Source organism: Lissotriton vulgaris, chromosome 2_2 (assembly GCF_964263255.1).
Source record: "Lissotriton vulgaris chromosome 2_2, aLisVul1.2, whole genome shotgun sequence".
In the NCBI taxonomy this organism is placed as follows: domain Eukaryota; kingdom Metazoa; phylum Chordata; class Amphibia; order Caudata; family Salamandridae; genus Lissotriton; species Lissotriton vulgaris.
The window spans coordinates 102,401,258-102,419,070 of NC_141688.1; the positions used below are offsets into that span (position 1 = coordinate 102,401,258).

General features: G+C 44.1%; 1 protein-coding gene across 2 annotated transcripts in view; it reads left to right on the forward strand.

The window, feature by feature from the left end:
- Positions 1–13,441, forward strand: part of LOC147729090 (tetratricopeptide repeat protein 24-like) — a 604,158-nt gene extending 590,717 nt beyond the window's left edge. For both annotated transcript variants that reach the window (XM_086959369.1, XM_086959370.1), the window contains exon 10: positions 12,878–13,441. In XM_086959369.1, the coding sequence (XP_086815495.1) occupies positions 12,878–12,992 (115 nt within the window). In that variant the 3' untranslated portion in view covers positions 12,993–13,441. The remainder of the gene's footprint in view (positions 1–12,877) is intronic.
- Positions 13,442–17,813: the final 4,372 nt, after the last annotated feature.

A 17,813-nucleotide genomic window follows, 5' to 3' on the forward strand; every position in this document is an offset into this window, starting at 1 on the left:
ATTTGATATTCAATAGATATAATACAAATAGAGCAGCTATATTCTATAGAAAACATTTAGGTTGATTGATAGTAGTAAGGCCTGATACATACTTCATTGATGCTGTATACATACATTTGATATGAATTGCTTTCATCTTTTACATAGTCGCTATTTGGACAAGGGTATTATAGTCTAGTTGTAATTAACGAACAAAGGTGTCTATAGATCCTAATACTGTTATCAAACAAAAAGAACCATGTACTGTCATTAAGTATAGTTGAGAACAGATACATAAGAAGAGAAGGGAAGGTGGTAGAGAAAAGGGGGATAAAAAAAGGAAACAAGAGTCTGCAAACCATGGTCAATACGTGAAATGGAGCCAAACTGTGGAACTATATTTGAATATCAATTTGATAAGTAATACAAGGTGCGCTTAAAGTGCATACTTTCTAGAAGTATAAAGGAAGGTCCGAAATAATATTGTTGAAGTCACTTTCGTGGTGGTAAGATCGCAAGCTGCTTAAGGTTATTACGTAGGTTTGTTCAAGAAGCTTTACAGCGGGGGGACAATGCACCCGTGACCGTATAAATTTAAAAAGAAAAGTATACATGGGTGTATTATCTGTTAGAAAGAGAGTGTACACTTTAACGAAGATAGTAATATTAAAGTATGCTGATTTGTTTACCGGTTATCTAGTTGACGGTATGTGGCAGCACATGATTTGAGTATCTATCATGAACTGTTCGCATAGGCGGCGTATTCTTTAGTGCTGACTAGGAAGAAGTGGTAAGAACCTAAATATGGATGATAGAGAAATGTAAGCTACCATTTAGAAACTAGAGCACTAACAGAGTAAAATTATTATTATAACTGTCTATCTATGTGCCTTGATCTCTGACTACTTTTTCACAGTGGTCTATGATTATTTAATGACTTAAAGGGGGCACACTGGTAATGCGATAGTCAATAGTCTCGCTATAGTAGACGTTCAAGAACTATATAAATAGATAACTTTAGTTAAAGCACTAGAACGTTTACCAAGTGTTGTCATTGGCATAACTATATATCTATTTACCTTGTTATTTGGCGGCTTTTTACCAATATATGCAATTATTAAGAATCTTGAAGGGATACCCCGGCAATCCGATAGACCATGGTGTCGCTGTACTAAACGATACAGTAGACCCGGGACGCTGACAGACCTTAAAGGTTTAAGGAAAGGGCGAAAATTCAGTCAAAACTGATTACCAGCCAAAAGTGCTACTAAGATGTCTCTAATGCTCGCGTATCATACCTTTGCAGTGCCAGTTGTCGTAGCTCTAAATGGCGTTCTGAAAATCGGAGTCCGCCGCCCACGATGAATGAAAGGAAAGTTAGGTTATAACTTCCCGCGCTCCTTATATATCCTAACTGGCACTGTTCATATGAACCAGGTGTGTCTATTGACTAGGGACGCCATCGCGGGTACACAGTGCTTGCGATCCTAGCAGTGCGTCACGTTCTAACGCTATAAGCCAATAAAATTGAACTTGTAGTTCAAAGTAAGGAACTACAAGTATGGAGAAGTTTCGCCAGATATTGAAACGCGTTTGGCGTAATTTTACCAGATAATAGAACGCGTTATTGTTTTAATTGAAACCGGGCATATTATGTTGCTAATTATGCATCGGGCGTCATTTATTGTAAATTATGTAAAGATTGTTTTAAATGGGGCTTCATAAATTCCCAATTAGGCGTCTGGTGTGTATATTGAATAGGGACGTCATCGCGGGCGCACAGTGCTTGCGATCTTAGCAGTGCGTCACGGTCTAACGTTATAAGCCAATAGAATTGAACGTGTAGTTCAAACTAAGGAACTACAAGTATGGAGAAGTTACGACCTCCCACGTCGTTTGACACTTTAAAGGACGTGGGAGGTCGTAACTTGCCCCCAACGTCCCACAGCCTTATTTTTAACCGCTGACGGAGGCCCAATTAATAAAGTTTCTCGAGGACTGGGACCCCCGCCAAGCCGTTTTAAACTCACTATCTCACCACCTTCACCGCACACACAGTGACATACCTGCTCCGCTGTAACCAGGCGTCGTAGCACACCCGGGACACGCTAGGTGTCACTGGGTGGGCCCGATGATGAAGCATGCCACCAACTAGGTTGATGGGTGAGGGCTTTCTAAAGACACCCAACAGGTGTCACCCCCCATTGACAAAACTTAACTGAGTCACCATGAGTTTTATAATATTTTTATAATATAAATATCATACCAACCCCACTCATAGCTAGTCTTCTTTTGATTACTTAACATATAAACCGGGGATCTGGACTAGCTATCTGGTCCTCTCTCTCCCTCTTGATACACGCAAACAAAAAATAGATACAGTCAATTAGTTCTCTTTAAATTATTGCCTGCTCCAATGGAGTCTCAGAGTTAAGACCCGTGGTAGCTGTGTCAAGTGAAAAAATCCAATAAACTTCTCTCTTTTTTCGGATCTTTTCCGAAAACAAACCTACCCTTGGTAGCACGTTTTCAAGGATATACCACCGTATGTCCTAAGGTGAATGTTCATGTTCCAAAAAATGTGATACCAACGGAGCATTGATCTTTTTTGTGCGGACTGCAGATTTGTGTTCTGTTATTCTTCTGTTGGTGGCTCTAGATGTTTCACCAACATATCCTTTATTACAAGGACATAGTATAAGGTATACTACGTTTTGGGTTTTGCAGTTTGTCATTGTTTTACATGAAATTCTTACATTATTGAAAGTAAGCTCCTTACACTCAATCGCTTGGGGACAGATCTTACAGTTACCGCATTTGAAATTGCCTGTAACTGGATTAGCACTGGTTATGCTTCTCTGAGCAAATTTTGCTTTCTCTGGCATTCTTGATCTCACAACTAGATCTTTTATGTTTGTGTTCCTTTTGTAGGCAAAAAATCGTTTAGGAATGAGGTCCTGTTTTGATTTATTTACATTTAGAAGATGCCAGTTACAATAAATGATCTGACGTATCTTGTCAATCAGTAGAGAGTGTCTGGTTACAAACACTAGATGGTTGTTCGGTTTAGTGTCCTTGCCCTGTAATATAGATTGACGATCGAAAAATCGCGCTCTTTTAAATGATTTCCCGACAAGCCTGTGCGGGTAGCCACGATCTTCAAATTTCTTTTTCATGACTATGGAGCGTTCGTAATCTTGTAGTTTGGTGCAATTGCGACGTAGTCTTAACCCTTTCGATGCTCATGTCGGAACCGTTCCGTCATGACCAAACCCATTTTCATTATGGGTCAGCACCGGGCGGTAAATCGTACCGCACCGATGTGGTTAAAAATTGGCTAAAGGGAATACTGTTTTTTGGGATGTAGGATGAAAACGTTTACAATGGAGCAAGGTGTTACGGGCAGTAGGCTTTATAAATAAATCCATGTAGAGTTGGCCTTGGTCGTGTTTAATCGTTATCTCCAGAAATTCCATTTCTGTGTTGCTTATGTGGGATGTAAATCTGAGGTTACTGTCACAAGCATTAAGCCATGATATAAATTCATTTAAAGTATCCTCATTGTCATCCCATATGAATATAACGTCGTCGATGTATCTCGACCAGTGTAGGATTGATTAAAAAAAGGGGGCTATTTCATTGAAGATGTGAGTATGTTCGAATGATGTCATGTAAATATTTGCAAAAGTGGGGGCGCAAAAAGCGCCCATGCTATCTCCTTTGGCTTGTTTATATAAATTCCCTCGGAATTCAAAGAAATTTTCCTCTAAGACTATCTTGAGGCAGTCTAAGATGAAAGTCGCATTGCAATCTACTTCCTAGGAGTTGATAAACCATTGTTTGTCCAAAATGGCACCATCAATGGGGATGTTGGAGCATAAACTCTCCACGTCTAGCGTTACTAGCCATTGTCTTTTTTTGCTGAAAGCCGTACCTTCCAGTAGATTGATGATGTGGCCAGTATCCTTAACATATCCAGGTGTTTTGGATATGTATGGTCGTAGGATTGCATCCAGATACTTCGACAGAGGTTCAGTAATGCTTCCTATGGTATTCACAATAGGACGAAAGGGGGGGTCAGCTTCATTTTTATGGATCTTCGGTGTCCCGTACAAACAGGCCATTCTAGGTGTTGATACAGTCAAGTAGTCATACTCTTTTTGGCATATATCACCATTGTTGAAGGCTTTAGATGTTAATTTCTGTATCTTTTGTTTGACTTTGGCGGCTGGATCTTTGGAAATTTTGTTATAGAAGATGTTATCATTAAGCATTTCTTCTATCTTTGCTGTATAGTTAGAGGTGTCAAGAATAGCAATTCCACCTCCTTTGTCACACATCTCCACAGTGATGGAAGTAGATTCCTTCAATGATTTTAGCACTCCATATTCTTCTACAGAAAGGTTGAAGGGAGTGTTAGGTATGTATTTTGTAGCTGCTATGAGTTCATTCATGACTATTTGTTAAAAAATGTGGATCTCAGGGGTTACTTGTTCAAGAGTAGGAGTAAAGATGGACTTTGGTGCCAGACCTGATTTATTGGTTTCCCTTGTATCAGGTTCGATACTAGAAAAGAAAGCCATAAGGCGAATTTTTCTAAAGAAGGTCATCATATCATTAAACAATACAAATTTGTTTAGGCCAGAGTGTGGTACATAGCTTAGTCCCTTAGATAGCAGTGCATACACCGCTTGGTCGGGTGCCTGGCTACTTAGATTAAATATGGGGATAGTTGTCATTCTCTCCAATAGCGCGCATTGCGAGTCTCTAGGTATCTTGCGATCTCTAGGTAGGCTTGCAATCTTACCACCACGTAAGTGACAACAACAATATTATTTCGGACCTTCCTTTATACTTCTAGAAAGTATGCACTTTAAACGCACCTTGTATTAGTTATTAAATTGATATTCAAATATAGTTCCACTGTTTGGCTCCATTTCACGTATTGACCATGGTTTGCAGACTCTCTTGTTTCCTTTTTTTATCCCCCTTTTCTCTACCACCTTCCCTTCTCTTCTTATGTATCTGTTCTCAACTATACTTAATGACAGTACATGGTTCTTTTTGTTTGATAACAGTATTAGGATCTATAGATACCTTTGTTCGTTAATTACAACTAGACTATAATACCCTTTTCCTAATAGCGACTATGTAAAAGATGAAAGCAATTCATATCAAATGTATGTATACAGCATCAATGATGTATCAGACCTTACTACTATCAATCAACCTAAATGTTTTCTATAGAATATAGCTGCTCTATTTGTATTATATCTATTGAATATCAAATGTGGTATTTTCTTTCCCTTTTTTCGCTTTAATAATAATTAGATTTAAGATAATGAATTTATATTACTGTATAATAAGACAATATTACAGTGTGTGACATGGCCCGTTTATATGTTTTTCAGTGTTGTGTTTTATGTCCTGTTACAAATGACAGACTCCTGAAGAAGGCAATAGCCGAAACGCGCGTAGAGTTCCCATCCACCGCTTTGCTAACTCCACTAGCCCTACTCAACAACTTAGTCATTTGTGGTCCTCTTTCTTTCCCTTTGTTGTTTTTGACTTGTCTTCACACTTTTTTTGAATCATAATAATGTATGTTATTGAATCTTTTATTGAATATATGTATTTTTTATAAAAGAAATTTCCAACAAAAATGAACAAAATAATATAAATAAACTATAAATACTATTTTGTATACAAATAACATGTTTGGTTTCTATTAATATTGTCTACATGTCACAACATTTAACTTAATAATTTGTGTGTGTTTTCCCTGGGTTTTTGGCTTAGTAATTGCGTTCACTACTGTTTTGTTTTTCAAAAATTAAGGCATGTAAGCAGCAGAAGTTTTACACCTGCTCTGACCTGGTGTAAAGTCGGACGGCAGCCTGCACCACAATAGGGATCCCCACCCAGGACGTCATCAGAAGGGCAACAGATGCCATGGAGCCACTCATCATGCAGCACGGACACGCAAGAGGGCCACAACACCCACCCAGCACCACCGCCCCGGACCACCAAAGAGGCAGCACAGACAAAGACAGCGGCCCCCAGGAAACGCACCTGCATCACAGCTCCAACATCTGAAAATGTCACTGTCCACTACAGGCTGAAAGGGACAACCATCCTATGCATCATGGCCATCATCGCCTAACAGGCCCACGGCACCCACACAGCGGACATCAACATCCCACCCCACACCAAGCCGGTGGCTGTGCACCACCTGTTGGCCCCTGGCACACCCCAAAAAACACCCGCCAGAGGCGACGGAGTCTCACAGCCAGCCACATCCAAGACCCCCATGCCTATCCTGGACATCACCATCACCCTGGCATCCTAATACCCATACGGCCAAGGCAATGCACAGGAACTGCTGGAGACCAAGCAAGGACCATACACCATAGCCGAATGCACGCACGTGTTGGGGGAAATCTATTGCACTCATGTCCCACCTGTGCCCCCTGGTGACACAGCACACAATCTGGGCAACAGGAAGCACATGTCACACATCAATGTGCGGGCAACATCCGAACACCGTGGGACCTTCACCAATGTCGCCTCCAAATACACAGCCAGTGTGGGGGATCCCTTCTCCCTCCGACAATCCAACAGCAACTAGCCGTCCCAGGATGGCACAAAGGGAAATGCGCAGCCCCTTGGCAACATCTCAATTAACACCCCACTCACCTCAACTCCAACACCATGCAATCCACAACTCTGGCAATGCACACGTCACAAGTCCAAAACCAAGATTCACAACAACATGCACACCCACCAGACACAATAGAACAACTCACAATGGTAACCGGGGCAAGCCGTGAAAATTACCAATCTAGGGCATGGCACCTCAGCCACACAATAGACAAATGTTGGGAGAGGAGGCAACCAGGCATATGTGAAGGATGCAGTAGAACCATGATTGGGAGTAGTACACAATGCCAAGAGTGGTGGTGAAGTGCTGAACAAATCGCAGTGTGCGGAACCCACCCATATCCACTGCGACATACACCTCTGGTGAATGGAGTGCAGTGGACAGTGGATGCAACCATGTTACCCCAGCCAGTGCGGGTCCTTGCGGAAATGTTGCCTGTTACGCCCTACCCGTAAGCGTGAGCAGAGTGGAATGGGCCGGCGTACGCCAGGTCAGCGTAGGGGCGTGAATAAAAAGCACTTAGCCCTGGGTGTTGTCCTCTTCTGGAAACCCCAATGTCTCTTCCTGGGTGTCACCTCCCACCCTGCCACGAGGCCGACGCCGTACTCATTAGCAGAGTTGCCTGAGATCCTGTGCACCTGCCATACCCCGGTCTGCTGGAACACAATCCCGTCAGGGCCGACCCTATGCAGCCAGGCCCGCGACCCGGCCAGCCTTTCAGACCACCGCTGTACCCCCAACGCTGGCCCACATTACTCCTTTCTCATTACCATATTCTACTGCGACCTCTGCGGCCCACTGGGTCCCATATGTGAGACTGTGTCCTGACTCCTGAATGACAGTGACCCCAAACCTGGGACAGTGGCCACAGCACCAAACTCCCTACGATCAATGAGGCATAGTTCCATATGAGAACCTTGCGACACATCCTGCCACAAACCCTGTCCAACGCCATCTGGCGAGCCGTGCTGCCACAAACCCTATCCAACGCCACCCGGAGAGCCGTGCTGCCGCAAAACCTTGTCCAACGCCATCCGGCGAGCCACGCTGCCACAAACCCTGTCCAAAGCCATCCGGTGAGCCATGCTGCCACACACCCTGTCCAACAGCATCCGGCGAACCATAGATGAGGGACCAGGACAACCTTGCAGACCAGTAGGTCTCACATCCAGAAACTGGTTGCAAATCACGAATGGCTGAGTCCACACCACTGGCCGCACGGAGAGGAGTAAGAGGAAGATGCAGCTCAATCCGGACGAAAGCCGGGTCACAGTTACGGAGGTGACCGAACATGTGGTGCCACTGAACCTGAACTACTCAGGCCGGTGAGGCCATCAACCTATGCCGGTGACACTCGGCGAATGGCCCGTGCTGTCCGCTGCCTCCAGCCTACACTGCTCTTGGCCTAGGCTGTGCTTGAGTAGGCCACAGATTTGAACTGAACATCGATTACGCAAAGGCAGATTACACATCATTGCACGTATGTAGAGGCCTAAGAGGATGTCGCCTTGCAAGTTGGCAGAAAGAAAAGGATCATTGTTATGGAGGTGTTCGTACACTACCGACAACTGCCCTGGTGTCACTAGCGCTGTAAATCGCGAGCCAAAGACATGTAGCTGTGGGCCACTGCTGACCGCTGCCTCCGGCCTACGATGTAGTCTAGTAGGTCACAGTCATGATTCAGCAATGGGGGATTCCATATCAGTGTACTGGCATCATCGCAGTCTGCATCCCCACTCAGCCACGGTGCATCTGAGTCTGTTTCCCAACATTCATGGACACTCTGGTCGGACAGTGGTGGTGTCTGAGCCTATGTACTAGGGGGCAGTTTTCAACCCCATGTAGCTGATATGGACTTGGTGGTGGCAACAGGCTGTCGCATTCCACTCCTGCATTTGCTGCTTCCTGATAAAATCAAACCTTTCAGAGTCTTGCCCTGGAGGACACCTTCCAATGTCCCAAGAAACACTACGAAACATACACCTCGGACAATGATGGTTACCCGTTCAGGTCGCATGGCCCATCTGGCTGCACTGCAAGTCACCATCCCGGGGCTGGGTGCCTGTGCCAGCCGCAGTGCATCCGGGGCCACTAACTCTGTGATGGTCAAGTCTGGGATCCCTTCTCCAGCTGGCCCCTGAGGCGTGGGCCTTGGGCTTATCAATGCCATGACTTTGTGGCTTTGCGCTGTACGCAGTCTCCGAACCCAAATGCGTCCCACCAGGACTCCCACACAAAAGCGAGTCCAGACCGGCTCGGATGACGCATCACCCCAGGACGCACGCCACCACTGTAAAGACCACCTCCAAACGCCATCTTCCAGAGTTGAAGCAGTGGTCCAGACAGACTTTGTGGTTGCTCAGGCCTGTCGTGGATGCCATCATCGACCTGTTACCCTGCTCAACACTCCAAGTGCCAGTGACTCAGTGCACCGCAGGTCATTGTCCGTAGCTGATTGTGTTTTGTGCTGTGGAGCGGGAGCACAGGTATGTCACCTCAGACAGTGGTGGGGCCCTGAGACGTTGTTGATGAAGATGATGGAGTTCTGACACACCCCACTGCATCTGCATCAGGAATATATCGAAGGGACACAATCCAAGACTTTTTCTGCACATGAGCACGCTCATCTCTAATGTCCACAGCCCAGTACACTGCGACTCACGGACACTCATCAGTTGACTCTGTATTGCATGTGTTTTCTGTTTGTGTTGCACTGGTGTCCAATGTCCAAGTGGTTGCCAACACCAGACATTCCTTGCAGGTTGGCTTACACTCACCCCACACACATGCAGCACAGGTGTCACTGTACATGTGGCCCTGCCAATAAAGGGGCCGGGCGCATATGCCCGTAGCCAGTTCAACATGGTCTCTGCGTGTGTCCCTGTGGTCTTGTAGTATGCACGTGGTCCCTCGGCCCTACGACTTTACATTGTGCTGTGTACCACGGATGCAGACATGTCACCGGAGGCAGCGGGTTGGGGCTTGGACATGTAGCTTTGTTGTCACCCACTCCATTTGTGAGGGGAGTGGCCAGGGCCGTCGTATGCACAGCCAACATGGGTGTGTGACTGCTAATTGCGTGCCCCTGGGCGTGGTTCTGTGCTCTGCATGTGCATCTGCATGTGTCTCTATGGCAGCTTTGATCTCCTTAGTGGGGTGTGAGTGGGCACTGTAGGGTGATATACCCCTATGTATGTGTCCTGGTTCGCATTCCATGGGTTTGGCCCCCACCCACACCTGTTGGGCCACCTCCTTATGGCATGCTAACACATGCCATTTGGGTACCCTGTGTGGGTGGGTGAAGTGTTGTGAGCCATCTGTGCCTGCGGGTGCTTCCTGCTGTGTGGTCTGTTGCAGGCTTGGTGTTCTCCTCTGAGTAGCTTGGCTATCTGTTTCCTGGGGGTGATTGCGTGGGATATCCACGGGCTGTTGTGAGGCGTCTGTGTCGACGGTGTGGTGGCCCTCTCCGGCATCACTGTGCATTGTGTTATGTGCTCTGCTTATATGTTGGCGCATTGTGCTAGTTAGCATGCAAACTGTATGGCAGTGTACATTGTGACTGCTTGAGGGGTGCTGGATTCCTCTGCTAGTGGGTCAGTTGCTGGTAGTGTTCTGCCACCTCCTTGACGCTGGTCTTGTTTTCCTGCAGTCTGCACCTCGTCGTCTTCCTCTCCCTCTTCTCCTTGGCCTTCCCCGACCCCGTTGTTCCTTGCTGGTGGTCAGTGGGAGTTGTGGGGTTCGAGTAAGCCTCCGCACTGGGTCAGGGTGCGTCCATGTTGCTACGTGCTTTGGCTTGTTTCTGGTGTATATTCCACTGGGTTTTTTAATGTGCATTGTCCCGCCAGACGCATGGGATTAGCAGGGCTGTGGCTGGCTTTCGCTACTTTTTGTCTCGCGGTTGGCCTCATCACATGTTTTTTTGCGTTCGCGTACCGCATTTTTGCGGCGCAGCGTTGCTTTTCACGCGGACATTTGCCGCGTTATCTGGTGGATATCTGTAAGGATCCAAGTGCTGTTTCTGCAGGAGTGCCAGGAACCGAAGGCAAGCCCAACCCGTCCCCCCTACACCTCTTGTGTCTATCAAACTCTAGAGCACAACGGTGATATGGAGGGAAAGGAGGGAACAAAACAAGAAAAGGAAGGGGGAAAAAGACTCCACGGACTGGACAATTCAACAGGTCGGAAACAGGTGCTAAAAGAAAGAATTATGGTTACATGCAACAAGAGAAATCATATAACAATATTTTTAGTTTCTAAATGAGTTTACCTAAGGGGTGTCTTGAAGTTTCATACCATTCAGGTGACTGACTTGTTACCAGGAGATTCATAGGACTGAATCACCACAATAATGACTCTAGGGAACCTATATGAATGAAAGGCAGATATATATATATATATATATATATATATACAGAGTGTGCCTATTCAATGCTACCTTAATACTGGAGCTAAGGTGTTGGTTTTTTCCCTCTCGGGAGCTGCTTGAGCAGAAGATGTAAGACCTAGTGATGGGTTCTTAAGTTTCTAGTGTCTGAAACATAACAATATACGTATCAGCATACAGGTGGTTCACTTTAGATATAATAGAAAAATTGTGCAAAGCGCTTTACCAGTTCAAGCTTCAATACTGTGACACATGCCAGTATCCTATACCAGTAGGAGTCCAAAAAGAACAAGGGAGGATAAATGCTAGGGAGAGGAGGACTCTAGGTGGACCACAACTACCGCAATGCCCCTGGAGCAACCAAGCACTTGCCCAACCCAAGTCCGGTCGGCCAACGGAACACAAAGTCCTGTCGGCGGGCGGAACCGGGAGCAGCAGGCTGGTGACTCCCAGGGAGCAGTGGAGAGGATAGCCGGCACTAGGAAAAGGGAGAGAAATCCTCGAGTCAGCCCAAACAACAAGAGCGGAGGCGAAGTGTGGGTTTGCCAAAGCCCTACGAAAAGAGCAGCGAAACCCCTTAGGACCGAACATCTCAGAAGGGGCTCAAATACGGGAAGTATCTGGGTCCCGCATCAGCGAAGAGAAATCCAAACATGAGAGAAAGGTCGTAGCACAGGATACAGTGACCGGCAAAGGCGCGGCAGAAGTGACGCGACTCCAAAAACTCTAGAGCGCAATGCACCGCTCTAGGGGGGAAGTCAGGCTTTTGACTATTGCCTGATCCCCTCCCACATGCGCGCTGCAGGGCGGCCATCTTTGCAGGTAATCGCGATCTGGCAGGCGTGACACTATCGCAGGCTACTCTTTGTTGTGAATTCCACGTTGACAAGGGATTCTTTTCCCGTGATGGGCTGCGATGTTGAAAGTTGCGTTATGCTACTTTTGCAGTAGCTATCACACGTTCTTGTGAATATACCCCTTAATGTATAAATATTAATTTTAAACACACTTTAAAAAATGCTCACTTTCACTAACATTTGTATTTAAATGTAATATTTAGTAAATCCGCTTAAACAATATGTATTTAATTTATATAGAAATGCTTTATGATTTTTTAAAATGTTTAGTTCTTTTTTAAATTAATTTTTATTCCATTTAAAATAAAATAAGAATTGATTATATATAATACCCATTAAAAATATATACAGATTATTTTAAGTGTCAAACTAATTTAATTACTAAGTAATAATAGATAATATAATTACTTTAACATTATTATCTTTGGGGAGCTATTTTAAATGTGTGGGCTGGATTTACTATGAGGTTGGTCTGGAGTACTTTCGATCCCGTTTTCACACCTTTATGGCTGTAGTATCTTCAGAAATTTAGTTTGTGAAGTGCAATTGTCCTAGGCTTTTGTGGGTGGGTGTTTGGTACTAACATGTCTCTCTCAAACCCCTCCTTAAATTTCTCTAAACCCTGCCATTCAGGAGTAACCATTCCCCATTTTTTTAAATAGTCTCTAATCATTCAGTATCTATGTAGGACTGAGATCTCCTCATGGAAAAGACAGGAGAGGCGTAGGTCATGGAATTGTCTACAGCATGTTGTAGTACATGAGAAGGACTACTAAGGTAGTACTTCACATTCTACAAAATGCAGTTTGTTAACCGGGACCCCCCTACACTTTGGGGATGATGGTGCCCCACAGTTTCAGAACTAGAGGGCGCAGCCTATGATTCTGGTGGGACTCGAACCTCCATAATCCTAGGTGCAGACACCACTGTTTATCTGTTGGGAGGAGTTGTGAGTCGGTGTTGCACATAATTATGTCATGTTCTTTCTTTTTCCAGTGATACAGATCAGAGTGATGGAGAAGGACCGCCGGAAACACACGAAGCAGAAAAGCCAGGATATCTAGTTAGATCACCGAAAAAAATCAAATCAAGAATGTGCTCCATTTTCTAAGGCCAAGTTGGATTATCTCTGCAACAGTAAACAAACACGGCACATATTTATTCGCACCATATATAAACTTTGTGCTGACTGATAGAATTATTTAACAGCAAATATATTGCATTGCCTAAATTCAAGTTCAAACAAGTTATGCTGAACTAAAGTTATTTTCTGTTGTTTTGTTGCTAAAAGCGACCATATTTCATTTCATTATATTAAAGTCTTAAAAGTTATGGTAATTATAAATAGAGCAATAACACAGGCCCTTGCATCCGCTGCATTGCCTGTAGCGATATCACCGGGTGTCAATGAGAAATCCTACCTCAAATAAATTCACGTCAAAACAAATGTGCATTTCAATTGTATTCCATCATCGCTGGATGCTTATACACTTCATTAATATTTTTGCAGTTGTCAGATTAGTAGTCTGCGTCTATTATTTCAGAAGAGGCCAAATTAAATTAAAACAGATACTTGCAAGGCATTAGATAATTGATGTCACACACTAAACCAATTTAGTCAGTCCTGCAAATTATACCCTCAAAAGTGTGTTTGTTAATATTATTTTAAGTCTGTTAAACACATATCGGGAATGGGCTTTGTTGGGTTTTCATGAGCCATATTTATTATTTTTTCATCCCGCGCAAACAGCAAATTTGCGCCAGAGTAATAATTATATTTGTGAGAGGGCATAGCCCCAATCAGCATGAAAGACAGATATGGAAGAGGGGTCGACCATTTTGATATTGCTTTAGAAAAAATGGTACGTGATATTTTAAAAACGATTGCATGTTTGAGTCTTTTTAAATTATTATTCTACCCCAGTAAATAATAAGAAAATAGTGACATTTTAGGCAAAGTCAGCCAGGTGCAGAACCATAAATACCTTTCCATGAAGCGTGGTTCTCCTCCTAGGAGTTTTTGGGGGAATTAAAGACAATCTGTATTTTTAAAGCACAGTTGACTATTGCTTTTTTCAAAACCGGATGTAATTTTAAGACAACTTTACAAGCAGGTTAGGAGATCCCCCAAAAGGATTTTGGAGAAATAAGTGAGGAATGGTAAATTGTAAAAAACAAAAGATCATAGTCAAAGCTAGATGTATGTAAAAGTTTTATTAAATTAGTGACATTTGTTAAAATATTTTGCATTATGTTAACTTTGCGAAATTCACAGTTGCAAAATATGCTGCGTTGTTCCTGCGTCGGGCTGGTTCTAGCAGAAATATCTCACTGGAGACATACTGCTTCCCAAACAGTCCCTATTGGGGTACCCAAGTGACTTTTGAAAGTAAGATATGTCCTTGTGTTACATTTGCATGCAAGATAATAGCAAGATAAATAAAAAAAATCCAATAATTTCACCTTATTTTTTTTAATTTGCTCTTTCTCACTGCCTTAGGCAAAACCTGAAATAAGTGAAACTTAAATTTACCCAGGGTATGCGAGTGCTCCCAAAAGGAATTGTTTCGAAAATGTGTGGCAAATGATGCATGCTTGAGTACCTTTGACCAAAATTAGTGGACTTGTCCCTCTCAGCAGTTTCATCCTCAAACTTTTTCCTTAACTCTCCTGTTTTCTGAACCCATTTTTGTTGGCTTTTAGGACTCCATGCACTTTACCACTGTTAACCAGCAATCAGGTGCTTGTGTTGTCTTCTTTAAACATGGCGAAATTGGCGTACACCAAATTGGCACATTTAATAAAGTAGCACTACATCTACCCAGCCTCTAAATTAAATGCTACTATTGGGTCTGCAGCAAAACACACAAGATGATGGACGGAATGTTGCACATTGGCAAAACATTCACCCCAAGTCACAGATCTGGGTTTAATCCATCATTATTTTGCTTACCACGCCACCCCAGTTCAGACATGGCCATATGCAAATTAGTCTTGACCCTGTGCCTCATGGGAACAGTCCAGCCCGAACTGCCAAGCTGTGTCTTTCCCTGGACCCGAATCAAGCATCTTAGGACCGGTTTGTGGCTATCAGCCGTCATCAGCCAGGATAGCTTGACTCCAGTGCCGTAGTGAACACGGGACCCACGTCTGGGCATACCCTTCCCACATAGGGTGAACAGCAAAACACACAAGATGATGGATGGATTGTTGCACAATGGCAAAACATTCACCACCAGTCACATATCTGGGTTTAATCCATCGTTATTTTGCTCACCACGCCACCCCAGTTCAGACATAGCCATATGCAAATCAATCTTGACCCTGTGCCTCTTGGGAAAAGTCCAGCCCGAACTCCCAAGCCATGACTTTACTGGACCGGAATAAAGCATCCTAGGACCGGTTTCTGGCTATCAGTCGTCATCAGCCAGGAAAGCTTGACTCCAGTGATGTAGTGAGCAGGGGACCCACGTCTGGGCATACCTTTCCCACACAGGGCGAACAGCAAAACACACAAGATGATGGACGGAATGTTGCACATTAGCAAAACTTTCACCCCCAGTCATAGATCTGGGTTAAATCCATCGTTGTTTTGCTCACCACGCTACCCAAGTTCAGACATGACCATATGCAAATGAGTCTTGACCCTGTGCCTCATGGGAACAGTCCAGGATTGTCTTGTGGTGCTGGCCAGTGGCAGGAGCTGGACCCTGATTCTCTGGTATTGCCACAGATTGGTTCAGCCGGCTGCCCTGTTTTGTAGAGTTGCTTTTCACTGTCATGTTTGTTCTGCAGAAAGTTATAATTACCCATGGAAACAAAGCCCTCATCTTCCCATATCCTCAGGGTGGCTTTTTCAGCAGCTCCCTGATTTTCTATGGACAGGCACAAATGTTGTTTTGGGCCTGATTCTAGTTCCCTCTTGTGCAGTATAACTGTATTATTCACACAGCCTCCTGCTATTCGGTTAATGCCGGAAATGGAAAAGGGAATGCATATTGTTGGACTGCACCATCACAGAAGAAGGGGTCAGGATTAATAGCCTGGGTATCTTGGAGCAAGACTGCGGATGGGCTGCTTAGGTGAAATGTATGCAAGAATGTGATTCAAGTTAATCATACCACCACCCTATCAGTATCAGCACTTCTCAAAAGGCCTGTATTATTTTTCTTTGGCAGTACCAACATTTCTCTGCAGAAATCTCTACTGAGCAGTACTAATACTTATTGGCATGACTGTTATGCTTTTCCTAGATATTACTAATATTACACAGGAGAGCACCTATAACCCTCATGTGAATGGACCAATACTGCTCAGCATGGCCGGTGTGCTTCCATTGAACAGCATCAGCTGCTATATGGTTATGGATGGACTCTGTAGGGCTTGCATGTATTTATTGGAAATCAGCAACACTTCTTAGCTTGGCTGCTACACATTACATTGACAGTGTCTATGCCTCTCAGAAAATATGCCATATATTGTTTGACATTGCAAAACACAAAGTAGCAGGGATGTTAGACATTTATTGGACAGACTCAACAATTTTCAGCCTAGCTGTCAAATACATATTGGACTGGAACGCCATGCTTTGAAGGACACATAACCCATACTTCTCAGGTAGATAGTGACAAAATGACAACACTAAGGCAGAGACACACTCCATAGTTGTCACCTTATATACACTTTCAAAACGTTGAGAGTGTAGCACGCACCTTACTGTGTGTTGAGGTTGTGGCATTGGCAGACAGAAGACTACTGCGGCCTAGGGGATACCCAGGCACACTCTACAGAAGAGCACCTTCAAGAAAACGGCTACAATGCACTACAATTGTGGTAAGAAACTGGCAGAAGGCCACATGAAAAATTATGGCAGGGTGACATTTGTGGAGCGAAGAGACTAGAAACATTCGTAGGCCAGCAGCAAGAATCCAAACTAGTCAACCACCAGCACTACAGATATTAAAGCACAAGCATGCATTAAAAAAATACTTGATTCACCTTCAGGCGGTAAAAGATGAATCCTCTTTAGATATCTGGGTTCCCTTGTTCCCACTTCATAAACATGCAATATAGAAAAAAGTGCAACCATGAACAATATCCATAGTGACTCTTACGGCACTCACAATGAATTGGGAAAATGAGGGAGGGTCATTAGGTAATGGGTACTCGGAGGAAGCATACATGAATGTGTGCGAGGTGCATTGGCGTGGGATTCAGACTGGTTCAATTAAACACGTATACAGAATCTACTTTGTAAGGGAACATTTAATAAGGTTCTGGAAAACAGATGATGATAGTTGCCACCAGGTTGGAACATAAAACGTAAACGCCTCCAAATCCAAATCTTCTGGACGGGAAACAATGCAACTTTTACCACGCAGTGCCTTTACGACGCAACTTTTACAACGCAAACCATTGCAACGCATTGCGCTGGGGGGCGCTCTAGGATAGGGAATAGGTTTAAATTACTATCCAACACCTTCCCTACTATCCACGGGGACTGGAGTTGGAATAGTAAATTAAACTATTCACTATCCAGCACCCCAAAGCACTATGCGTTGTAAAGACATGCGTTGTAAAAACCGCGTTGTAAAGGCATGAGTGGTAAAAGCATGCGTTGTAACGTCATACATCCCTTCTGGACGGAAGTTCAGGGATCATATCACCAATGTGATACAGACCGAAATTGACTTGATGATAGATTGAGCAGTTCTGGCTATCTGAAGAGACTCGACTATGCCACATTACAATTGATTGTTTAGCAAAAATGGGTCTAAAGGTAGCCATAATGAAGATGGCATGGTTGTGCTGTGGGGTAAAAACATGAATGAGCCTATGGTGGCCAACAAAGTGGCTTTTGCAGCTCACAGTGTGCCCACAAAATGTAACATAATCTAATGACAGCAGAGATAAATTAGGAGTCTCTTTTGAG